Here is a 27343-nt window from a genome sequence, read left to right on the forward strand (position 1 = left end):
GTATATGCATATGAGAACACACACACACACACACACACATATATATATATATATATATATATATATATATATATATATATATATATAAAATGAAAATCACAATTGAATTTACCAAAATGATCCAAGATGGTAAAATTAAAGTAAATTATAAATATTAAAGAATTAATATTTATAAAATTATCTCAGCCAGATATAAAAGCTCGATGAAACCAAATAGGAAATAGAGCTTATAATATGAGCAAATAGTTAATAAAATATGTTAAAAAACACTTTGAAATGAGTTAAAAACATATTTAATCTGAAAAGCAAACACTAGATAAATGGATCGTCCTTAATCCACGGAGTTTCGAAGTATCCATTTATCTAGTGTTTCCTTTTCATATTAAATATCTTTTTAACTCATTTCAAAGTGTTTTTTAACTGTTTGCTCATATATATATATATATATATATATATATATATATATATATAAGTGAAATTGTCTGTGTACATTTTCCTACGCAATAACTCTGTCAATGTTTAGTCTACAGACACGAAATTTGATATACAGGTTACAGAGATTTGGGAAAATCGATGTGATCGGTTTTTGATCAGAAATTTAGCGATTAAGGGGTCAAAGTTCAACGATTTGTCCTTTGAGAACTCTACCAAACTCCTCCGACAATTTTGGGTCTACGCACTTGACAACATGATATAGGTTCCTTGGACATGGATCTAACTTAATAACTTTATTTGAGCCCAAAACAATAAATTTTAAGGGGTCATAATAAGAGTCCAAGTTAAAAAAAAAATTGACCTCTGCGATCTCTTCCAAATTACTCAAACAATTTCTGGTCTAAATATTTGAAATTTTACATAAAGGGTATTCAGAGATAGGGCAAGCTTTTTCATCAGTTTGGGTCGAAAATTTTTAGTTTCCAATATATAAATGTATGTATGTATGTCTGTTTGCATGTCTGCCTTAAACTTTCAATAGAGGCGACGGATTTTACCAAGATCAGTATTGTTTTAAAGTTCGATCTTTTCTACGACAAATATCGAAACATTGGCTAAAAACATTAATACCTTCCCCTTCAACTTCACTTTTTTCGCCGATATTTTTTAAAGTTATCCTCTCCTTTAGATTGTCTAGCCTTAATTTTAAAAAATGTCGCTTCCGGTTTGGCGGTGTTCGTAACAGCATAAACGTTAGGTTTTGCCCCGTTCTTTTCCTCCTTTGCGGTACGGGTTCGAGCCTGCCTTCCTACTACGCCGGGCGCCCATGCTAGTATATATATATATATATATATATATATATATATATAATACACACGCACACATACGAGAAAACACACACATACATGAAGATAGCGGTTTCAATGCTACCTAAAGCAGGCCAAAGGACTAGTTGGCCAATAACGTGGTGAGACGACAACAACAACTAGGAAGGCAGTAATTACTGGGGATAGTTACAGGGCCCGGCATTCCTATCTCGTCTCGATTAACCACCTGAAGAAGGCCAGAGGATGAGTTTGCCGAAACGTGATGAAACAACAAAATCTATGAAGATGGGGATAACAGTCCACAATAGAATGAATACGCAGATCATGTCATTGTACTTTTTATGAAGCTTACAGATTTACCGAGGGGTTTGTGAATAGACAGCATCTGACTCTATATGCAATACTTTAGCTCTATAAGAAACAGCTTCGTTTCAAACTCCAGACAAACCGCCCCCTTAAGTAAGCCCTCTATCAAAACCCCAATACTAATGATTACTACAATACTATCTCATTGATTACTGTACACGCAATAACCCTTATCCCTGAGTGGCCTTCGGGCCTTGATAAGTGGTGACCCCCAAATAAATAAAAAAAAGGTAATGTAATACTTCCACATCCGTGGTACTGCTGCTCAGAGTATTCTTTCTTGCCTAAACAGAGCAGAAAATTATAAGTTATAAGGTTTTTTTTAACTCGGGAGGTCATCTGGAGGCTACTGCAAGAGAAGAGTTAATTGTATGGTTGATGGCGAGACATGATCAGTTATGGCGGAACTTGGATAGGGCACACATTACTTTAGAAGGCAGCTGAATTGGAATTTATTCAGATTTGAAAGCGACCATGTTATAGTCAGTCGGAAGCAGACACGGGTATTGCGTTCCACGATTCTGGGAAAGAAACTCTGCTCATGGAATTCTCGTTTAATTCTAGGCACCGAGTTCTTATCCCTGAAGCCACAGAAAAAACGTTGATAGTATTTCTCTACTCTATCCTTATTTTTATGATAGATGTTCGACTGAGCTCCAATTTCTGATCCCCCTGCAAAACATTCAGAGCGAGAACTTGTTTTATTTCCACCATCACTTCAAAGAACTGTTCTTCCTTCCACTATGTACTTAAAACCAAACTGCCCGCCTGTGGAACTCTGTTTCGCAGACCTGCTTTCCAGCTGACCACAATATGGTCTTCGTCAAGACCAATGTAAACAAATTTGTGTTGAGACGTCCTTTCGTCCCGGTGATCACCGTACACTCATTAATCCTTATTCTCGAGTGGCCTTCGGGCTTTGATAAATGGTAAGATTCAATTGTAAAATACAAAATGAATAACATAAAACCTTTCATGAACATGGTTTATTTCCAAAAATGTCCTGTCTCTGAAATAAATTTCATGACGTGATATGATCAACTTTACATTTTGACTTCGACGTGGCGATTTTATACCAAAGACAAGTTCTGAGACACGTTGTGGCCGACATGGAATTGTTCTCTATCGGTCTGAGTTATAGATTTGTGCAGTTCTAGGAATTCCACCTTCCCAGGCTTTACCCTCTTGCCCTTTGAGAAGGGGGTAGTTTATTGCCAATCGCCTGAGGTACCTTTCACATGGAATGGTCTCGGGGCTATCGGGTCAGTTTTCGTTCAGCCAGAATGCTCCACATTTAGGGCGCTAACTTTTCAAAACCCACGTGCCCGACCTTATGTTTAATCTTCCCGCAGTCAGAGGAAAATAGATCTGTTATAAGGTTATACCTGATCCGTTCTATTCTCGGTCAGTGAAGGGGAGATCCTTCTAGACTGAGGCAGTTTTATTGTTGTTTCAATCAAGAATCCCACTTTGAGGGAAGCTAGATTTTACTCACATTAAAAATCGATTTTTGGTATAAATATAAGCCTTTGTGGAGGCAAGTATATATATATATATATATATATATAATTTCACAAAACCAAGACAACAAAGATCGGATTGATAGCAACAAGTAGTGCAGTCTTATTGTTCGTTACAATCGTTTCGCGACCATTCGAACAATTTCTTACTTTTTCTTGCTATTGTGTCGCTGGGCACAATGATCGCGAAACATTTGTAACGAACAATAAAAATACACTACTTGTTGCTACCAATCCAACTTTTGTTATCTTGATTTTGTTGAAACAATATATGAATGCTTGATTACAAAAACTGGTAATTTGGAAGCTTACAAATTAAGTCACCTTATACTGACTTAAAATTTATTGGTATATGAACGATTACCGAATTCTCAATTACATGAACATTATAAAATTCGGAATATTATATATATATATATATATATATATATATATATATATATATATATAAAGAGCACGTCTCTTTGATATAGGAAGTTTAGGTTACCCGATGAAGGCCATCGATTGATCGAAACAGTAATTTTGTAATTGTCGTAACTATGCAATTTATTTGTCTAATATTGAATAACTGAATTTCTTATATCTTGGCAAATCTCTATAAAGAGAATGTATCCATACTCTTTAAACCCATTCGACATATATATCCAACATGTTTTCACTTGTTTTACTTGACAATTTATGCCTATAATAAATTGCTAGTTCACTTAATACCATAGCCAGCAAATACTAACATTGCTACAAATATAATTTGCTGATTTCTTTTTGTCCTCTGATGAGAAGCTTGGCATTTTTTGAAACTCTGCGGAATAAGAAATTTGTAAATTGTTGGGTTTTTTTTTTAGTATTCAGTCGAACAATAAATTTGGATTGTAAATTTTAACTTAGTTTTAATTTTCTTTCTCATATATATGTATATATATATATATATATATATAGCATAATCACGTTCACGCACCGTTTCTCCCCATATCACCGTTAAGTAACGATGAGCCTGGCGAGTACCAGTGTACCGCGCCGAGAAATTTCCATGCTGATATCCGTTTGATATATATATATATTCAAAACATGAGATTAGAAGAACAACCACGTGCAAATTTTTATTTTTATTTTTAATAAACAAATATTCATTTATTTAAAGTTTTAAATTTTGGGCTTATAACAAAGCTCTCATCAAAAATTAAAAAAAAAACAAAAAAAACAATACATTTTTTTTTTCTTTTTTCTCATTTGACGTTGGGCACAGTTTATTTGTCGGAGATGGTGATTGTGTATTGTCCAGCCCAGTGGAGATATATATATATAATGTCAGAATATACTGCACAATCTCGTTGACACACCAGTTATTACAATATCACCGAAGTTAAGCAACGATTAGGCTGGCCAGTACTAGATGGGTGACTATTTGGAAACGCTCGATGCTGTATGTGTTCTCCGCTTATCTCGGCATTGTTTCCAGTCGTCCTGAACTTTAATACTTGCAACAGGAATTTAAAAACGGTGCTGACCTAGGAGAGCTGTGGTTGATGATTGCGCAACTCTTGCCCCCTCAACTGGGTATCCATATTCTGACAAGACTGGACGGAGCCGTTTGTCATGATGCAATTGTAAAAATTACTTCTTTCGCTTCAGGTCTCTGAAGTCTCTTATCCCAAGAACATCCACGACTTGACGAAAATCTGTTTCACATTAAAGAAATAAATGCGGGAACTGTCACCTAACCTAACCCTAACTTTTAAAATCTTGTCATTTCTATGCGGTATTTTTTCTTATTGTTTTTGTTTTTGACATCGACAAAAACTCATTAAGATAAGAACGTTGCTAGATTGATTACGAGAATATGAGACTAAGAAAATGGAGCCTCCATCTAGAGCCAACTATTTTATCATCAGTCCGAAACAAGAAAACCCCATTGTTATCTCTAACAGTCGTCCTCCTTTCCTCGCAGCCGGTTAACTGATCGACCCTACAATATCTTTATAAAGTGTTAGGCTTTTGGATTAGACAAATGCAGCTATTATAATAAATGCGGATGCATGTGTGGCTGTCGGTGTCATTTTTCACCCGTTTCGCACAGTAGCACGGTTAGACACAAAGAAACTGGGAATAAAATGTAGTAGCTGTTCTGATAGTTCATCAATCAAGATCAATTATTAAGAAATTTTAAGAAAGCAATTTTGGATTTTTGTCTCTATCTAGAGCAGGGGTTCTCAACCGTGGTCCACATGGACCCTAGGGGTCCATGGAATATTTCTGGGAGTTCACATGCAAAGCATAACAGAATGAGGGTCCACAGCGATATTTTGGTGGTCCATGAAGATAACCAACTCGGAATAGTTTTTATTATTAAAAATTTAATTTCTACTGTCTGATCTCCATCGGCTTGACCATAGAAGAAACATTGTAATATTGTACCTATTTTCTATGCCTCCCCACGGGACAGAGTTAGACACCAGAGTCGTTTTTTAACGTGGAGAAAAGGTACAAAAATAAAAATTGTCTCAGTCGTGAAGGATTTCTCCTCCACCGAAAGAGAACAAGAAATAGAAGTGCAGCATCTGAAGAACAGATACTACACTTTGATCTTGTCCCGAAGGTTAAGAATATTGTAATACAAGATATGGGTAAAGAATTGTTATCACTCCAATTTAGATCATTATTATTATTATTATTATTATTATTATTACTTATTGTCATTATCATCATAATTATTATAGTTGCTGTAGAATGAATACCTTATTTGCATTAAATTAGTTTTCATTTAAAAATAAAGCTTAATTATATAATATTTCTTTGATTATTAAAACCTCAAAATTTATATGAGTGAAAAATAGAAGATTGTATTATGACCAATAGTTATGAAGGGGTCCACCAAGTTAAAAAGAAAATGGGTCCATGAGTAAAAAAAAAAAAGGTTGAGAACCACTGATCTAGAGCAATGGTTTCCAACCACTGTGCCGCGGCACATGAATGATTACTGGTGTGCCGCGAAGAGATTATAGGTGGAAGTTACGTTGTTTTATGTGGAAAACAGCTTTCATATCGTCATAACCGGAGTTGTCTGTATTAATAAACACTGACTCGCACATTATTACTTATTTACGTGATGTTAATGTTAAAATATAAAAAAATGTGTATTAAATCGGTGGTTTAAATTGTTGGGTATTTTGAATTTTTCGATAATAATAAACATCGGTAGGCCATTATCATCCACCATTATAATTCTATACCAGGTACTGGATACATGATAATGTTACATAGAGAAGAGGGTGTATTATTCTCCAAACGGCACCAGATAAAAGTATGTTGTATAGCCATGGGATGATATCGACGTATAAATTGAGTCATGGTGTATAAGAGAAGATGATATATTTTAGTAGAAGATGTAATGTGCATCCAGGAGACAAGCGCCCGCGTGTTTGTATGTTGTGTGGGTACGTAAGAGAGACGGACGAAAAGGAAAGACTTACCTCGGGGCCGGTTCGGCGTTGCCGACCGAAAATAGAGAAAGAAAGATCAAGATGGCGGCCGCCGTCTTTTGTAAAGGATGATATCTCGCAAAGTTACATGAATTATCGCAATATGCAAATTTAGCCGGCCTGCAACGGCCATAAAAGCGGGTGATTGAAAGACGCTGGGAGAGCGATGATCGACTTGGTCGGGAATCGTGTTGCTGTTGCTTCTCCTGCCGTGTGGGTATGAGCATATCTTACCGTTGTTGGGACCGTTCTGAGTAACCGATTGTTGGGTCCGTTCTGAGTAACCGTTCGCGTCCGTCTTGGTACCTTGCTAGTTGGATTCCGTGCAGAACCGGTGTTTACTGGTTATTGAATTGCTTTACGTTGCTGCAACATTATACATCTACAGAGGGCGCAGTGCTTTTAAAGGATTTTCCTTATACATCTACAGAGGGCGCAGTAATTTTATAGGACTTTCCTTACACATTTTCTACAGAAAATGATAAGATTTAGATGTTTAATACCTTTTCTTTATCCGGAAGTTCTTCTATCGTCACTTCTGGGTTCTGTGATGAAACATACAACGACCAACACCATAACCGATTATGACACCTGTTTTTTTCTTCTTTTGTGAAACCACTAAACAACACTTTATATTATTAAAATATAATTTTGTTTAAGGTGTCTCAGTGGTCTTCACAAGGAGTCTGCATTACGTATCATGTTTGTTCGGTTTACTGAACGTCAGCTACATTTCATATTCATCGTTAGTTATTTAGACGAGACATAAACATTTTAATCATGATTTTCTGGATGTATTAGAAAAAATTCTTCACTCTATTTCCATAACGGTATAGCATATCAATCCCTCACAGTATCAAATAATGCTGCCATCACTTTTGTTTTTATGTATTAGGCTAATACTCCTGGTGTTGGTTAGCGTGACATGGCCTTCGGGCCAAGATCAAAGTGTAGTATCTATTCCGGCAGATACTGCAAGCTATGACTAGCTATGACTAGCAAAGACCAGATGTGGGGGCAACCCCACATGCCTGACCTTTAACCAGCTCCCATTTCCCACCTCTCGGGAGCTGGTCCCCTTTTTTCCCTTCCCCCTCCCTTCACTCCTCACATTAAATATCGGCCTTGTGCCTAATTTGCTCGGTGGGAGAGCAAATAAATACCATCTGTTCCGGCAGAAACTGCAAGCTATGAATAGCTATGACTAGCTATGACTAGCAAAGACCAGATGTGGGGGCAACCCCACATGCCTGACCATTAACCAGCTCCCATTTCCCACCTCTCGGGAGCTGGTCCCCTTTTTCCCTTCCCCCTCCCTTCACTCCTCACATTAAAAATCGGCCTTGTGCCTAATTTGCTCGGTGGGGGAGCAAATAAATACCATCTGTTCCAGCAGATACTGCAAGCAAAGACCATATGTGGCGGAAACCCCACATATAAGACCTTGATCAATGTAGGGGCAACCATTCATACCAATTGTCATTATCCAGCTCCCCTACTTTATTTTCTCATAAAACCTCAATACGCTTTGAGGGGATTTTACCATAAATTTTGTTGTAACTTTAGATAATTTAACTCAGAATTTCCATTTATATCATTGCTCTATCTCGCATATTGAGCTTTATTTATCTACTTGGAATTATCTTATAAATATTGATACTGATATTTATTTGAACTTTAGGATTTACAGCCTTATATATATATATATATATATATATATATATATATATATATATATATATATATATATATATATATATATAATCTGCATTTCAGTAGTGTGTGTGTGTGTGTGTGTGTGTGTGTGTTACATCGTCGTCGGTTGAATAGAGAGAGATACGGGGCGGGGATATAGAGTGGGAGAGGGGCAGAGATAACAATTGAGGTCAAAATATCCCACGGTGCCGCCTGACAAGCGAATGTCAACTTGTTCATTCCGCGACACGTGTAAACAGTCGCGGGAAAGATGAAAATCTGACGTAAGACGAGCCATTGCCTCGAGATTGAATGTCCCAGTTTATGTCTTGCGACCGTCAAAGATGGCGTCATCGGGACCGAAAGCAATGAACGTCGGAATAGAAACGCCACAATGTAATCAGTCGACGCCAGAGGGCGGCATTATTTCGTTTTGTTTTCGTTTTTTTTTTTTTTTTTTTTTTTTTTTTCCTGTTCTGTTTTTAGCAACGATAGAAAGTTCCTGTAAGACGGGGGCAAGCTTGTCCGGGCAACATATGTATATAGTAGTTTCTTTTATAATCAGTTTATTAGTAGAATTCGGCCTAAAGAGGTTGCATTTGATAAAGATCACTACTGAAACATTTATGCACATATGTAGGAAGTAAAGGTTGGTTGGTTGTTTTTTTGTTTTACGGCATATCAACCTTTTTCAGGTTATTTAATGCCGAATCTACTTATTTTGAGGAAGGATTTTTAATGGAGTATATTTTTTTTGTAAGTCGGATTCTATTTAACCCATAGTTGGAACCCTAACAGGTACTACCACTCCGGGTCAGAGTGGACCTGGGAGCAATGGCAATTAAAGGGTGGATCCACATTCTACAAGGCCCGCAAGGTGGGGCCTCACCATCGGATATAGTTTTAGGTCATATCCAGGACGAGGATTAAAAGAATTTAAACTATAATACTGCTCTACTGGAATTAACATCAAAGAAACTACAGTAATATATATATATATATATATATATATATATATATATATATATATATATATATATATATATATGAGAGAGAGAGAGAGCTTATTTTTAAATGGATATCAACAATTATATATTCACAAACTTTAGTGTTTCATGCTTATGGAATCATCAGTGTAGAAAATGAAAATTACTATGAATTGAAAGATTTAGACTGTTACGAAACCACTTATCTTCGAAGCTCTTTCACTTTGAAAACTGCATTAAAAAGTCTTCATAAAAATTAAATTTTAATCTTTCGTTAGAAAATTATTTTGTCAGTGAGCCATTTAATCTCCTGCTAATGCTGAACAAAACAGCTTTCTCGAACCAGCAATAGTCTTTCGTTTTAGGAGATCATCATTGTTTCCCAGGAAACAGTGTTTTGCAGACTTAAAAAAAAAACAGTACATTAAGTCATGGCTCCCCAGCAGTGTTGATCAAACACCACCTCCTCGCTTATTTATTTATAATATATATATATATATCATTAATAGATTATTTCGCTGTATTGAAGCTCTTCAGTGCGGCTAGACCAATACTCCAGAAATAAATCGAATTTAAAACCAACTAGTTGGTAGTCGGCTGTTCTACTCGCTGAGCTGTGAGATCGATGCTCGCGGACGATATATCCAATATCTTCATATAAACATTGACTTCCTCTTTAAAAGTGCTCCATGTGCTTATTTATTTGGCATTACGCTAATTAAGCCGCAGGCGACATCAGAGAGTTTAGAGAGCCTATCTTCTTCGTAGCGGCCCTGGCAATGTTTTCAATGTAATTGTTTCAACTCATGTTTCCTGTGAACGTTAGGCCAAGCAGTTTGAAAGATGTACTCTCAGATAGGGAATCACTGGCGATTGCTATTGGTTGCAGAGAATGTTTCTTGAAATTATTGAAGGAAACCAGTTTAGTCTTGGCAGCATTGAATGTGACCATCCATTTTTGTCCCCATTCCACTACATATTGGAGGTCATCCTCTAGTGTTTTTGCCATTTCCTTAAATATGTGTTCATTTGTTTTCCTATCATGCCTGTTATTTGTTTTCCTATCATGCCTGTTATAGAGTGTGGTGTTATCAAAATATATATACCCATCTCAGAGGTAGTTTTGTCATTAATAAATATTAGGAACAATAGAGGTCCAAGGAGAGACCCCTGAGGCACTCTCGCATTTATATCATATTGTTTAGATGTACGACCGTCGAGGACAACCTGGATTTTTCTCTTATCTAAGAAAGATTTAATTATGTTAAGTATTCTGCCAGTGATACAGTATGATTTAATTTTCCTGAGGAGACCCTCATGCCATACCCTGTCAAAAGCCTTGGATATATCTAGAGCTACCGCTCTGCCCTCCTCCCCTTTGTCCAGTGAATGGTATATACGTTCAGAGATTACAGTGAGGATGTCTGCGGTGGAACGGGCTTGTCTAAATCCATATTTTTTGTCAGTCAGAAGTTTAGCATCTGTAATGTGACGGACTAAAGCATGGTTAATTATGGTCTCAAATATTTTGGCAAAAAGTGGGAGGAGGCTAATGGGGCGATAATTTGATGGGTCAGTTCTTTCGCCAGAATTCTTGAATACTGGTACCACAGAAGCAGTTTTCCAACAGCCCGAAAAACATGATTCATTAAGGCATTTGTTGTAGAGTTTGGAGAGCACTGGAGCTACTTCGGCTGAGCACTTTTTTAATAGCACAGCTGGGATGAGATCAGGTTCACATGCCTTTGAAGTGTCAAGGTTTTTTATGATAGCATGCACCTAAGCAGGGGTGATTTTTAGACCGTCTAGCGTGGCGTTTGTCCGCAAAGGAAAGTCAGGCAGGGAGTGGTTGGAAGGGTCCAGTGTGGAGTTTGAGGCAAACCGGCTAGCAAGCATATTAGTCTTGTCGGTTGCTGAGCAAACACCCTCGTGATTGTTGGATGGTGGAGGAATTGTTGATTGCCCATTATTTACTACACTGTTTTAGATTTTCCAGAAGTCACGAGTTTCTAATTTTTGTGCTTCGATGCGTTTTTAGCGGTTTCAGTAATTTCTCTCTTAGCTGTCGCTATTTCTTCTGTCTGTATGTCGCTATATACTTCTGTTTGTTTGAACTGGACCTATGTCGGTTAAATCTGCAATATGCATGCTGCCTTTGAGCAATGGCAGTTGCGCAAGTAGAAGTAAACCATTGGGGAGAGTGTGGTTTGCTATAAAATTTCTGCATAGGAACATATGCTTCAATTGCTGTTTTCGTGGTCTCGTTTGCGCACTGTTCAACAGGAAGAGAAACAATATTTCCCCATGGGGCATCTCTATAAGATCTCTGATGGCTTCCCATTCAGCCTTTTTATAATATCTCGTTGTTTTGAGCACTGGATCTTCGGTTTCAGTTCAATATGTCATTGCTATTCATCTCATGAGATGGATAGCAATGATATATTGAATTTTGAAGAGTCTACGACAATTTTAAATGCTTGTTCAGAAAAGTCTGGAAACTTACTGAGGGCACCTCGTATGTGTATGTGTGTCTAATCAAACCAGAAAACAGCACGGACTTATTTAATGGAAGCAAATAGAAAACAGCGTAATGCGAAGGAAAACGTATAGCCGCCGCACTTTTGATTTATTAATGTTTAATTTATCTTTTCCTTTGTTGGATTTTTTTCATGTTAGGAGGGGGGGGGTCATGCGTTTTTCTATGTCTGGGCGATCTTATTTCAAGGGCTTTGCTTTTTGCTTTTTTATCCTCTTATGGTAGATTGGTTTCGTCTCGGTCCACCCCTTCAACCTCCAACCCACATGACAGTCATGTTTTGTGGGTCGTTTCCTATTTTTCGCTTTGGTTCTTCTGACCTTGACAAGACTCGCCTGAAATTATTAGTAACAACCGGGGATGGAAGGGACACTTGTTACTCTGGTCTCGTCTCTTTACCGGTTATTACCACAACTATCGACCTAAAAGAAACGTTTTTACTCGACACACGAGCACAAGCATTTTAAATTGTCGTAGACTCTTGAAAATTCAGTATGTTATTGCTATATAAGATAACTGATGATTTTTTTTAATGATTTTAATTCCACATGAACAGTAGCAGCAGGAATTAGAATACACTCTACTAAAGCTAGATAGTCATAGCTGGTGAATTTCAAAAATGCAATTTGGACGTGAAGACACTTTAGAAGAATGACATGCAATAAAATTCTGTTTTAAACTTGGTAAAAATGCCGCAGAAACGTATGGAGTGATTTAGACTGCTTTTGGGTCATTTTGCATGAATCAAGCATCAGTTTTTAAGTGATATAAGAGATTCAATGAAGGTAAGGAGTCTGGAAAGGATAATGAGATGTGTAGGATTAGTAAGGAAGTCAGAAAACCAGAGTTTATTGGCCAAATAAAGAATTTCATGGATAAGAACCGTCGTGTGACTATATAAACAATAAGTGCACAGTTTGATGTCAGTGTGGGAACTGTACACACAATTATTCACGCCCACCTGGAGAAGTAGAAGGTTTGCGCGAAGTTTGTCTCAAGGGTACAGTACAAAAACTCCATGCTTGTCACAAACTATTCGACCAAGACAGTTCCTCGCCCTCCCTATAGTCCAGACCTTGCTCCCTGTGACTTTTGGTCATTTGATAAGGAAAACTTTAGAGGCTGTCGTTATGAGACAATTGAGGAGATGAAAGAGGCTGTGATGAGGGGAAACTGATATGCTTATACAAGAGGACTTCCATGTGGCCTTCAAAAAGTTGTTGGGACGGTACAACAAGTGCATTGCAGCCGGAGGAGATTACTTTGAAGGGGTGTAGAGTTTCATATGTGTACTATCAATAAAAGTGGCTATATGCAAAAAATCTTGAAACTTATTGAAGACATCTCGTACTTTCGGGGCGTTCGAAAAGGATACGTCTCCGACAATAAGTCCAATAGTCTAGCGAACGTTTTTCCCTCTACCTTTAAATTATCAGAATCTAGACCATTGTAAAAAATGGTTTGTTTTCTCCTGGCTGTGGTATGGAACTATGCAGAGGTTCGTCCTCCCAGGCATTTCTTTCGTACACTTTGGAAAAGGATTATATTTAGTTCTTTCCCACTGCAAGAATTGTGACACCAAGGACGGAAAGTAGGATTGAGAAGTCAGGATCTTCGAGGAGGAGCACTTTGGCCTGCAAAAAGTGTCTGGGCGGCTCCGTCGGTATTCACGGGTAAGGGTGCCTCAGACGATTAACCTCTTCTCAAAGAAAGAAGGCAAAGCCTCAGAGAGTGGGCCTCCTAGAGCTGCACAGGAACAACGTTGCATCGCAATCAACAGGGACGAGGTCGTTGCAGGAATATTCTAATCTCTGTTGATCTTGGAGGCCCGAGAAAAGTGTATTTCTAATTGGCTGAAACACCCTTACCAGGTAATGCCGATAGCGCTGCACGAGCCTTTTTTTTTTTTTCAGATCAAAGAGCTCTTCTTCAAGGATGCTGGCTTTGCAAATCCCACTTTCATAACCGTGTGTTACATCTTTCTGTTCTGGGCGAGGGGGATAAATATTGAGGGAGTTTCTTAGTAGGTGATGACCTTTCACCTGTCGGTTTGGCATATGGTTCTGTGCACATTTTAGGTCTACCGGTCCACATTTGTTCTATGAAGACGATTCGTTTATTGATAATCGGATAAGAGCCGTTACTGAGGAACCTCGACGGGAATGTTTAGGCACTTTTGTAAGGAAGCGTACACTTCTAGCACGTTGATTTTTTTTTTTTTTTTTTTTTTCGAAATCTTATCAGATATCGTGTCTAATCTCCTAGAAGTTGTTTGGGAGAAATTTGACACTTTTGAAAGTAAAAATCTATATCATATTTCTCTTGTTGTGTCTGTTTGTCTGTCTAATTCTCGGAAACTACTCGACGGATCTGGCTGAAAATTTGTATGGATCCTTGTTATAAGTTGCAGCGAAATAAGTATGATAGCATCCGATCGATGCACAGGTATGGATTAATAGGGATTAGTATTTAATGCAAAAATGAGCACAAATTTAAACACATTCAACCATCAATCTATTATATAAATCTCACCTGTCTATTTAAATGTATGTATATATGTATGTTTGTATGTCTGCCTAAAACTTTCCACAGATTTTCACGAGATCGGTATCATTTTGAAGCTCAACCCTTCGGACGACAAATATCCGAAAATTGGCTAAAAATATTAATTGCTCTACCCTCAGCTGAGCACTTTTCTACAGAGAGTGGTCGCTTTTTTCGCCGATATTTTCGAAAGTCATCCCCTCTTTTCGATTGTCTAGTCTTAATTTAAACCTACGTCACGTCCGGTTTGGTGATGTGCGCAATAGCAAAGAAATCACGTTTTTTTGTTTGTTTGTTTTTATTTTCACGTTCTTTTCCTCCTTCGCGGTACGGGTTCGAGCCTGCCTGCCTACTACCACTTATCATGGTCCGGATGACAAATATCAAAAAATTGGCCAAAAACATTAATTCCTTCACCCTCAACTAGGCACTTTTCTACAGAGAGGGTACGATTTTTTCGCTGATATTTTCGAGCATCTTAATTTAAACTTACGTAACTTCCGGTTTGGCGATGGCCGCAATAGAAAAGATGTCATGTTTTTTGGGGGGTGGGGGTCACGTTCTTTCCCTCCTTCGCGATACGGGTTCGAGCCTGCCTGCCTACTACTTTTTTTTTTTTTTTTTTTTTCTTTTGCTCAACACACATCTACAAACACCCGGACAACGCCGAGCACTCAGGCTAGTTTGGCATAAAGCACTGATTCTAAGTCAATTGGTTATAATTTCTGCCGGTTTTTAATAGGTTAAAATTACTAGTTTCTTATATAGTCCAGTTATTGTATGGTCCTAAGCAATACTTACTGTTATTGTCCTCAGGTGGAATAAAAGAAAAATAATTTTAAATGGGGTCTTTTTTTTTTTTACAAAGGAGTCCCCACTTATCAAGGCCCGGAAACCATTCAAGGATAAGGGTTAATGAGTGTACAGTAGTTAATGGGAAAATATCGTTTTGATGGTTAGTAGTGGATATTTGGTAAATTCAATTATTTAAAGGGACGACTAATCAGGAAATTGTTCACGTTGGACTTGAAGACGACCATATTGTAGTCAGTTGGGAAGCAGGAAAACAGAACAGTTCCACAGGCGTGCAGTTTGGAGAAAGCAGCTTTTTAGGTTAAGGCACAGATAAAGAATGGGGGGAATTAGATTTTGTGAGAAATTTAGCCCATATTGAAACTTATTTATTTGAATGTTCTGTTAACATACTGATTTCTATAACGCACAAACTTCGACAAAAGAAGATCGATTTGCGTCTGGAAGTTGTATATGTTTCCTGTTTTTTTTTGTTTGTTTATTTTGTTTTGTTTTTTGTTTTTTTGCTGCTTCTTCTTTATAACGCTGGCTTTCTTGTTTTGATTTTTCTCCCATTTGCTTTTGTTAACACCGATTATCTGCCCTTGACTCTCCGCCACAAATCTTGTATTCCACTCTCACTTTTTTCTTCTTCTTCTTTTATTACAGCCTTCCTATGACAGATCTTACGGCAGCCTTTCAAGTAGCCGAAATTATGGTTCGGTAAGTATTTTATTTCTTTTTTTTTTAAGGTGAGAATTGGTTATTCGTATTATTTGGATTTATCGGACAACTGTTCTCAACTTGAGTGTCATTTTAACAACGTTTCTGTCGATGTAACCTTCGACCTTCTTCAGGTGTATTTTGGACATCTCTCAACAGTCTGGCATGCATCAACAATCGGAAGGAATGGCGAAAAATCAGTCACGTGGGTTCACAATCCGCACCGGAAGCGGAAGATGCGATTCATGATGATGATTTCTAACATTCTTCTTATTTTTGAATGGCTTCTTCTTTGGATTTTTTATCGTGTGATTTTTGTTCAATTTTAAGCTGATGTTATTTATCCAATTATCCTTTATCCTTTTTCCCTACATCTTTAATTTATTTTCCTGATTTATTTGCTTATTTCGAACTGTTATCATCTTTGTGATCTTTAAGAGTATAACGAGCAACCAATAAAGTAAATAATTTAAATACCAATTTTTTTTTAAATATGCCGATCATGTTTAAAACTACTTTAAATTGTTTTATTACCATGGAAACCTAACAATAAATATTTGCTTTCTTATTATTTTTGTTTTTATTTGCTTTTGCTGATGAGTGAGTGTTGTTTGTTTCTTTTATTAATTTTGATAAGATTTTTTTGTGTTTTGTTTCCTAGTTTTTTTGTTGTTTTTTCTTTTTTATTTATATTTTTAGTTCAATTCCCTCCATTTCATTTTGCATCACTCGAAGTTCTAAGAAATTAAGAAGTCCCTATCTTGAAAATAACACTTGATCTCGTGTATGGGTGCGAGAGAGAGAGAGAGATTGATTCTCTTTGTGTTTTTATCTTTGTCTCCAGTGATGACGGATACAATAAGTGTTATAGAGAAGGAGAAAGATAGATGCGTATTAATATATATATATATATATATATATATATATATATATATATATATATATATATATATATATATATATATATATATACTAGCATGGGTGCCCGGCGTTGCCCGGGTATTTGGAGGTGTATGTTGAGCAAAAAAAAAGGGTCAATTTTTTTAACTTTGATCCCTATTATGACCCCTTAACATTTATTGTTTTGGGCTCAAATTAAGTTATTAAGTTAGATCCATGTCCAAGGAACCTATATCTAAAATTTCAAATTGTCGTTATCAAAGGTCAAATCGTTAAACTTTGACAACTTAATCGCCAAATTTCTGGCCGAAAACCGATCACATCGATTTTCCCGAATCTCAGTACCCTGTATATCAAATTTCGAGTCTGTAGACTGAAAATTAACAGAGTTATTGCGAAGGAAAATGTACACAAACAAACACACACACACACACACTTTTATAGATAGATAGATAGATAGATAGATATAAAGGGCGTTTTAATGGCGGCGAAATGTAAATTAAAATCACAGACAAATATTTATTATACAAATTGTGCTTTATTCCAAAGGTTATTTTGTGGCATTTATAATTGAAATAAAATTTCGGCATATCACCCTGCGGCATATTCTAGAGATTTGTATTTCCCAAACTCTGCACATTAAATTATGATGTATTTCGACAATAACGCGTACAGCGTTGTCTTCTATTATGTTTGGTTTGTCAGCGTAATCATTGGACCTCACATATGCTCCAAAGAAAATAATCGCATAGTTAAATCGCACGAACAAGGTGGCCAGATGGCAGATCCATTTCGTGATATTATTCGTTTATCAAATCTTTTAGTAAATTAATAGTATCGCACGCTGTGTAGCATGTGACATGGTTAATTGCGAAATCTAGCGGAACTCAAGATAACTGATAGTTACCAAATCTGCAATTGAAGAAAATAAAGTTGTCAATTTAAAGTGTGCCGCCACCAATATATATATATATATATATATATATATATATATATATATAGTAGATTATAAAATATATATATCGATTAAGCTACATTGAATATTCCGCGTTTCATCCACTCTAGGACTCTTCAGGCTAAAGCCTGAAGAGTCCTAGAGTGGATGAAAGAGTCCTAGAGTGGATGAAACGCGGAATATTCAGTATAACGTAATCGCCATATATTTTTATAACTTACTAACTAGCTCTATCTATGTATTAAGCACTTTTGAAGTAAATACTTAAAGTTTACGCATAAATTTATACTTTCGTATATTAATTTTATGTGAGTAAATATATATATATATATATATATATATATATATATATATATATATATATATATATATATATATATACTAGTATTTCAGCCCGGCTTTGCCCGGGTGTTTGGAGGTGTATGTTGAGCAAAAAAAAAAAAAAGCGGTCAATTTTTTTTTTCAACTTTGACCCCTATTATGACCCCTTAACATTTATTGTTTTGGGCTCAAGTCAAGTTATTAAGTCAGATCCATGTCCAAGGAAGCTATATCTAAAATTCCAAGTGTTTATACCCAAAATTGTCGGAGGAGTTTCGTAGAGTTTTCAAAAGTCAAATCGTTGAACTTTGACCCCTTAACAGCCGAATTTATGGCCCAAAACCGATCACAAAGATTTTCCCAAATCTCAGTACCCTGTATATCAAATTTCGAGTCTGTAGACTTAAAATTGACAGTTATTGCGTAGGGAAATGTACAGAGACACACACACAGCAGACACGTTCTTTTATATATATATATATATATATATATATATATATATATATATATAATATATATATATATATATATATAAGAACTTGTTAAGAGAAAGTATTCTCACGCGAGCTTGTCCTGATAAACACTTGTACAAAGAGACCTGAGATATATGAAGATAGTGTCTAGTAGGAGTTCAAGTTCTCTCCATAAGGCATTCAAATTCTTTCTCATATGTTTATTTGTGCTCTTATGTCTATATGTGTGCAAGTGCGTGCTTGTGAGGGGGTGAGAGAGTTACATTAAAGGATTAATACCTCCTTTTCAAAAAACCGACATCGTATTTACTCGTGATGCTTGCCAATACAAGGCTCATATTTATCCGATATAGACGTATTTTTAAAAAGGGTGTTTTTTTATTTGAAATATTAGAAAAGTCCATACGTTCTATAAAATACCGTTTATTCAACAAATGTGACATTCCGCATATTTTCCGAACAGAGTTCATATTCATCCGATATGGACTTTTTAAAAAAGGAGATATTTCCCTCGAAATATTAGGAAAAAACATAAATGCAGTATAACATACGATTGTTTGAATATAAAAATAAATATGCCGACTATAAAATAAAGTTATTACATAATGATAATATATGATGTTATCATCTCTTTCCTCGCTCAGATTGTTTTCATTTATCCTATACCAATAATCTTATATTTAGTTTTCATAACTATCCAAACATAAAACATATCTCTACACTACTACAATACTCCAAACAAGCAATAACAAACTCTGATATAAGAGGGAAAATATAATGTGTAAGAGAGGAATTTGTATGTGTGTTTTTACTTTTCGGTGTTGTAGTTTGTTACCACGCCTTGATGTTTTACCATTTGCCTTCTTTATTTTCTCGTTAGTCGTCCCCGGCGTCCTACCTGAGCGGGCGCAAACCCATCAGCGCTGGGTCATATCTAAGCGTGAGTACATAAAAATGAAAGACGGAACGCAAAAAAAAAAAAAGAAAAAATACAGAAAAAAAAAATGTAGACAAAACGTTCTTTAGAGACGCATGTTTCGTTTATATTAGTTTAATTAAAACTTGAGATCGTGAACGCCGGTCGGGTATCCGAAAGCAGTGGACACTTTTGCCATGCAAACAATAAAAACACAATTCGTTAGCTGTAAACTCTCAGGGTATCGAAATTGGTTATTTTTTTATTTTATTTTATTTATTTATTTTTTTTTTTGTTTTTCGAATCTAGCAGAATAGACGTACTCATGAAGATAATTCTCTTAGGTTGGCAATGGCGCTACAGATATAGGTGTCATGGGACAGGAGAAAAATGTAATATTTTGTCTGATACTACATCCCACTGATCTTACCAAGTATATATATATATATATATATATATATATATATATATATATATATATATATATATATATAAGAGAGAGAGACATATATATATATATATATAAGAGAGAGAGACATATATATATATATATATAAGAGAGAGAGACATATATATATATATATATATAAAAGAGAGAGACATATATATATATATATATATATATATATATATAAAAGAGAGAGACATATATATATATATATATAAAAGAGAGATATATATATATATATATAAATGAGAGAGACATATATATATAAAAGATATATATATATATAAAAGAGAAAGACATATATATATATATATATATATAAAAGAGAAAGATATATATATATATAAAAGAGAAAGATATATATATATATAAAAGAGAAAGACATATATATATATATATATATATAAAAGAGAAAGACATATATATATATATATATATATATAAAAGAGAAAGACATATATATATATAAAAGAGAAAGACATATATATATATATATAAAAGAGAGAGACATATATATATATAAATGAGAGAGACATATATATATAATATATACATATAAAAGAGAGAGACATATATATATATAATATATATATATATATAAAAGAGATATGACATATATATAATATATAATATATATATATATATATATATATAGAAAAGAGAGAGACATATATATAATATATATATATATATAGAGAGAGAGAAAGAGAGAGATATGACATATATATATGGAGAGAAACATATATATGTATATATAGATAGATAGATAGATATAAAGAGAGAGACATATATATAGACATATATATATAGGCATATAGTCATATATAATATATATAGAGAGAGAGACATATACATATATATATATATATATATAGTATATATAAAGAGAGAAGAGGAAGACAAATATATATATATATATATATATATATATAGAAAGAGAGAGAGAGAGACATATATATATAATAAAATTATAAACCAGATAAAATGAATATAGGTATATATAAATTTATTTGTCATTTTAATGTATAAAAACATCAATAGAAAGGAGGGGCTATAACTTCTCTTAGTACGTAGGCATTTCGAAGCCTAATGCTTCTCGTCAGTAGAGGAAAATGGATTTAGGTAACAGATATAGGGAAACCTAGGTTAGGAAGGAAATTATATAATGAAATGAAACACTAATGTCTCATTTCATATCATTTCCTTTCTAATACAAGTGAGGTGAGGGAGCTGCTAATTGCCATTATATAAGACGGGGGGGATAAATCGAGGCCAGAGATGAACTAAATTACTGATTTAAGATGGGGAGAACTTCTTATATCTCGATAAGTTTCTATATAAAGAAGCTTTCAATATTCTTTAACCCCCACCCCACTCACATATATATGGTAATGAAAGGAAATAATATTCAACATGAAGGAAATGAAAAGCGGAAAACCGAAAAATAGTTATTCATATATTCATCCGTGTTTCTAATTTATTTTCGCGATCATTTTGAGGAAGTCTTGAAATAAAGATGAAATGTTTGATATATAAATAATTTTCTTGTCTTCCTTTTCCATTATTTATATATATATAAAAATATATATATACATTTATATATATATATATATATATATATATATATATATATATATATATTTCCACTGCCAGACAACATTGCAGCCACGAGAACCACGTAAGCCAACAAATCGGAATTCCAAGATTCGAGTTTCGCCCTCATTTGGGTTCATCAGTTAGACACGTTAGACAGTCTTGGGCTTCCGGTTTGTTGGATTTCCTGGCTTCAATGTTGTCTAGCAGTGGAAATAATTATATTCTCTGATTTATTCTGAATATATATATATATATATATATATATATATATATATATATATATATATATATATATATAACAGGATTATAGCTGGTGTTAATGTTTTGCTTGTTTTTTTTTGTTTCGTTTTTCCTTTCTCTTTGCAAAACGCAGTAATGTTCTGCAAAGCCAAAGTCAAAATCACCAATTTGCGGTTACAAAACAACCAAACCAAACACCATGAATAAATATTTGAAGATATAAGGAACTTGAAGCACAAAAACTCTTAATAAAATGACCACGTTTGGCGTTCAATAATAAATAATAAAAGATTGATATGCCGTAAAACAAAACGCACAAACCAAGCAGCATGGATGAATATTTAAAAATATTAAGAATTCGAAGCATAAAATATTTAATAAAATGACCGGATTCGGCATGAAATAACAAATGAAAAGGATCGATATGCCGCAAAACCAACCAAACCACTGCTTTCAAAATGCGTTCCTTCAAACGGATTTCATTCGACTCAAGTTTCAATTCAACATATTAAACTAATGAAAACGAGAGAATGTCACTAAAAATAAACAAAAGTCAACCTTTCCCCTTTTTTCTGATGATAGCTAAATAAAACGGTAACTAAAAAAAGTAGACATTTTGTTACCAAATATAATTGCCTGCAACTTTCTTAGATTTGTTTGTCATTGTCTAGAGTGCCTATCATCTTATTTCTAATACGTTTGACTTACTCTAATAATAATTAATGTCGTGAATTACATGATTTTTTTTTTTGAGACCATTCACACATCCAAGCTTATACTTCTAGGAGCTTCGCCACATACTTGAAAACAAAACTCCGTACACGTTACTAGTCATCACTCACTGAAGCAGTGTACATTTTAGTACGCAAGAATGAGACTCCGAAAAGCTGCAATGTCTGTCTGTCGATGGTAGCTACACGAACACCCGTGTGTATACAACAGAGAGCTTCGCCACATGCTTGAAAACAGAACATGCGTTTTATCAGATTATACTGCAGTTTTTATTAAAGGTTTCGGGTCCGACTCTCACAAAAATAAATAAAAATGGTCAAATCAAAATGTGCACTATTTGTGTAAGGTTGTCAGTGAAACCAACACGTTGTGTGCAGTTTCAGTCGCAAAGGAAACCAAGAAAACGAATAGAAAATAACTGAAATTCGCTTGTTCTTTGTAGCAATATTTATTTGCTCATTGGTACAACCGTGACGTCATCAAGGTGATCTAGAACGTTCTCCACGCTTTTCACTAGATCTCGAACGTTATCTCGTTCCGTGCTCTACGCATTTTACGAGATCGCCTTTTTACAGTCTTTATTTTTCCCTACCGTTGACGTCATTCCGCATGCGCTGACATACGCGCGTCCGCACTATGTTACATTTGCTGTTATGTCTGGATAGAAAGGTTAACAAATCGATCTTGTGAAGGTTTTGGCTCTTAGTCATGCACAGACGGTTATACACCATTAAGAGGCTGTGTTTTGTAGACGTCAAGATAATTTGCGTGCTTTACTAAATAAGTAAATGTGTTCTGGACTATCTTCCTTAGGTTCTATATTATGTTTTATTCTTAAAGTGACCAATAAAATGTGATTAAATAATCAATAGATTCTTCTGTAAATATATACAAATTTCAGCAAACGCAAAAACGAGTAATCTTCCCTTTTTTTTTTCACGTTAAAATTACCAAAAATATTTAATAAAATTAAAAGCATCCAAATTATTATATAAAGCGTTTCTGAATTTTAGAGATGAGGATGTTCGTATTATTTGGATTCCTCGAACTACTGTTCTAATATTGAGTGTCATTTTCACAATGTTTCAGTCGATGTGACCTCCGACCTTCTTCGGGTGTATCTGCTTGTATGTACTTGGAAAAATCAATTGTAAAAGTGATATTCCCCTGAAGGTTGAAGGTTCGATTCTCAGTGTGGGCGACCGAAAAATACAATTGCGAATTTACTTAGGACATTTATCAAGTCATGGCTGAGGGAAGAAGAGCATGCTACCCTCGTTAAGCAAAGGAAGGGTTCCGTTTGGAATTTTGTCAAAATTCCCGAGTTCGAGAAGATACATCTGAAAAAGGTCGAAGGTTACATCAACCGAACCGTTATGAAAATGACACTCAAAATGAGAACAGTAGTTTGATGAATCCAAATAGTACGAATAACCAACCCTTATTTTAAAAATTCAGAAACGTTATATATATATATATATATATATATATATATATATATATTGGAAAGTGATATACAAACTACCATTAGCGTATTAAGCGGTGTTCTTTGTGTAAACAAATGGAGCTTAGGCATTTGGGCGATGTCAAAACATCGCTAAATACTACCCGCACAGCAGCAGCTGTCGTCTGGGCGGTCGAGTTTCGATCCTGGCTTGAAGTAGTTGCCAGTCTTGCCCCGCTGATGAGCTTTGATACAGCAAAACCGTACTGTATGTGGATAATATATATATACTTAATAAAATAAATAATACTCGATAAAGTATTTGACATCAAAGTACTCGATGAAATTGAAACAACAGACATTTATTTACAGGTACTTTCAGAATAACGCCTTGTCTCTTGTTCAAAAGTCTTCTCGTACTCCAATGTGTTTAACAAGACTCTGCCGTGTCGAACACGCGATACTCTGTCGTTGTCCGATCATGTTTACGAAATGGGTTTCCTTGTCGCTCATCGGGTCACATGTGTAACATGTCTACTTCTATCCTCTCATGCCTCGAACACGTTTTGAATACCTCCTTCTTTGAACATGTGTGTCTTTTTAATCTCGGCACATAGCGCGGCTGGCTTGGTCATTTACATATGTCTACTACTGATAATCAAACGTCAGCGGCTCTGTTACACTGACTAGTCCTAGGGGGTCCACCTTCCCAGGTTTTTACCTCCCGTTTTTCGAGAAGAGGGAGTAAGGTTGGTGCTTATGCATCTATGATACCGCGCTATATTTTTTAATAGTATTTTCAAGTTAACTTCAATTTTTACGATGTTAATTAAATTGTTAGGTGAAAGTACGGAATACATACAAAACACTCTCCACTCCCCATGTAAAGAATGGTTTTCTAAATAATAACGTTATTATTTCAGCGTGGTAACATAGATGCATCAGTACCGTTATATTTATTTATTACTATCTAAAGCTTCCCTAACGAAGAATACCAATGGGACTGCCCAGGTAATTTTGTAAAAGGCCAGAATGCTGCTTCTTTAAGGGCGCTGACTTGGCTAACACGCCTTTCTGACCTTGTGTCACATTTTCATGCGATAGGTAGGAAGTAGATGCATATCCGAATTGTTTGATAAAATTATCAGGAGTACTCCATAAAATTGCATGAAGGAGTAATAAAGTTATATGACGCCCCCCCCCGACGAAATGACCCAAATTACTCGATCGACCCCTTCATCATCATATCTTATGAATACAAAGATTCTATTGTTAGCATTGGTTTCCCTGATTTTTTCTAGTGAGAATTATTTCTAGAAAGACATCAGATACTTACGGGAGTGACTACTTGAAGGTTGCCAACATCCTAAGTGAAAGTGATTTGTGAAGCAGTCTGGATTCGAACTTGCGACACCCAGGTCGTCAGTGCGTGTCGCTAACCACTAGACCACCACCACTTCCTAAATAACTCGATAAAATAACGCGAAGGACTTGATAACGTTGCAAATGAAATTACCCAAAGTACCAGATAAAGTTAGTCGGAATACCTGATAAAAATTTCGCAAAGTACTCTACCCAAAATATTCGATGAAATTACATGAAGAACCTGATAAAATTAACCGAAACACTCGATAGATTTGCATGAAATACCGAATGAAATTATCCAAAGTACCCAATAAACTTACCCGTAGTACCCGATAAAATTAGCCAGTCTACCCACTTATGTTTGATTCATAGTTAGAGCAAACCAAAAAGCATTATCTGGAAATACTTTTTTCTTCTTGAAAAGAAAAAATTGACATGCGTTTTTTTTTTTTTTTTTTTGTCTTGTAATTTGTGCGTTTAAAGTCGAAAATGCCATTCCAAAACTTAAGATGATAGACTACCAAAAATCTTTCTTCCAATACGCGTGACAAACCGGGTGGTTGGGTGGGGTAGATCTCATCGAGAAGCTTGGGTGTATCTCAGGTAAGTCATGTCTATTCCATGCACACTATTTTTTTTTGTTTTTTTTTTTTGTATTTTTTTAACAAAGAAAGTGCTATTTCAAAGTATTAGAGAACGACAGACGGATAGACGGAGCCTCTTACTCAGTTGTTTGGACGCATCTCAAAATAAAATTCTCTGTAATTAATTTACTTAGTTTGCAACCCAACTTTTCAACTTGTGTCACATCTTGTTGAGGTGGTCAGCAAATAAATAGCAGCAGTGCCTACTGTTTCTCTTTTATTTTAGATGTACCTAAAAAGGGAGAAAAGGAAACTGGCAGTTTCGTGCGCATTTGCATAGCTAATTAGATATTTGTGACTTAGCTTTCCATGTACCCCTTTTCATGAATAACGGTCGTGTTTGTCTTGCCACCCTTTACTCATTTGTGTTTTTTTTTTATAGGTATGCAGTATACGGACCGTGTTGTTGTCGGAATCGTTCGGGTGGTTTACAGAAAACGCCGGAAGGTGTGGAAATACTGATCTCATCCCATAAAAAAACTATCAAAACACATTTGTTATTTAATAAATATTTATTCATGAAACTTACCTTGCAACAAGTTTTTTTTTTTATTTTAATTTTAATTTTCGTAAAGTTTCGTAAAAATTGTCCAAGAATACTTTTTCATTTTTCAATTAATTTTTTTTTTTTTCATTGAATTAGCTTGCTACTGACATAACTAATATAGTTTTCATTGAAAAAGAAAAATGGCCAGCATTTGCGTGGGAATAAACACGAAACTTTCGTTTCACAACTTCCGGCGTTTTACGTAAACTTCCGAGACGATTTCGACAATAGCACACTGTAATACATCATAAGCGATTCTTTTTTTCTAACATACACATATTTTTTGTTTATTATTATTAATTAAGGTATCTTTTTTATAATTTCAATATGTATTTTTAAAGAAGTTTTTTTTTTAAACTATAAAACATTCCTGAACAATTATTTATTAATTAATATTTAAATGTTTTTTGTTGTTGTTGTTGTTGTTATTATTATTATTATTATTATTATTATTATTATTATCACTCATTAGGAGTTTTCATACAGATCATCATCAGAGATTGCTCACTAACAACAACCAGTTGTGTTCCCTGGAGTCTGGGTAACAAATCTTCCCAGGTTTCCAGTACTTTCCACAATTTTTTAAATAATTTTTGAAAATAAGTTTACAATATCACAACAGCCGCTGCCATTGACTTTTCTATAGCAATAATCATTGGTCTTCCCTGGAATTTTGGTGACAGTAAGCCTCCCCAAAGTCCCTGTCTATTTCGCACTATGTACTTACTAGGAATACTCACACAGGTCATCATCAGAGATTATTCACTAATAATAACTGGAGGTGTTCCCTGGAATCTGGTGACAAGATGTTTGTCTAGAGTTACAGTACGCTCAACTTTTTTCGATAACCATTAAAAATGAA

The 27343-nt window shown here is 35.1% G+C and overlaps 1 protein-coding gene across 24 annotated transcripts in view; it reads left to right on the plus strand.

Moving 5' to 3' along the window:
* The window catches only part of LOC145297783 (FH1/FH2 domain-containing protein 3-like), a 760653-nt gene that overhangs the window by 199876 nt on the left and 533434 nt on the right, over positions 1-27343 (plus strand). For 13 of the 24 annotated variants that reach the window (XM_080144059.1, XM_080144044.1, XM_080144047.1 and 10 more), the window contains one exon: positions 15847-15900. In XM_080144059.1, coding sequence (XP_080000185.1) covers positions 15847-15900 — 54 coding nt within the window. Of the gene's footprint in view, positions 1-15846; positions 15901-19429; positions 19490-27343 lie in introns of all 24 variants that reach the window. The other 11 variants (XM_080144067.1, XM_080144064.1, XM_080144046.1 and 8 more) reach the window with 1 other exon arrangement.

Source organism: Euprymna scolopes, chromosome 18 (assembly GCF_053919585.1).
Source record: "Euprymna scolopes isolate OS-2025 chromosome 18, ASM5391958v1, whole genome shotgun sequence".
NCBI lineage: Eukaryota > Metazoa > Mollusca > Cephalopoda > Sepiida > Sepiolidae > Euprymna > Euprymna scolopes.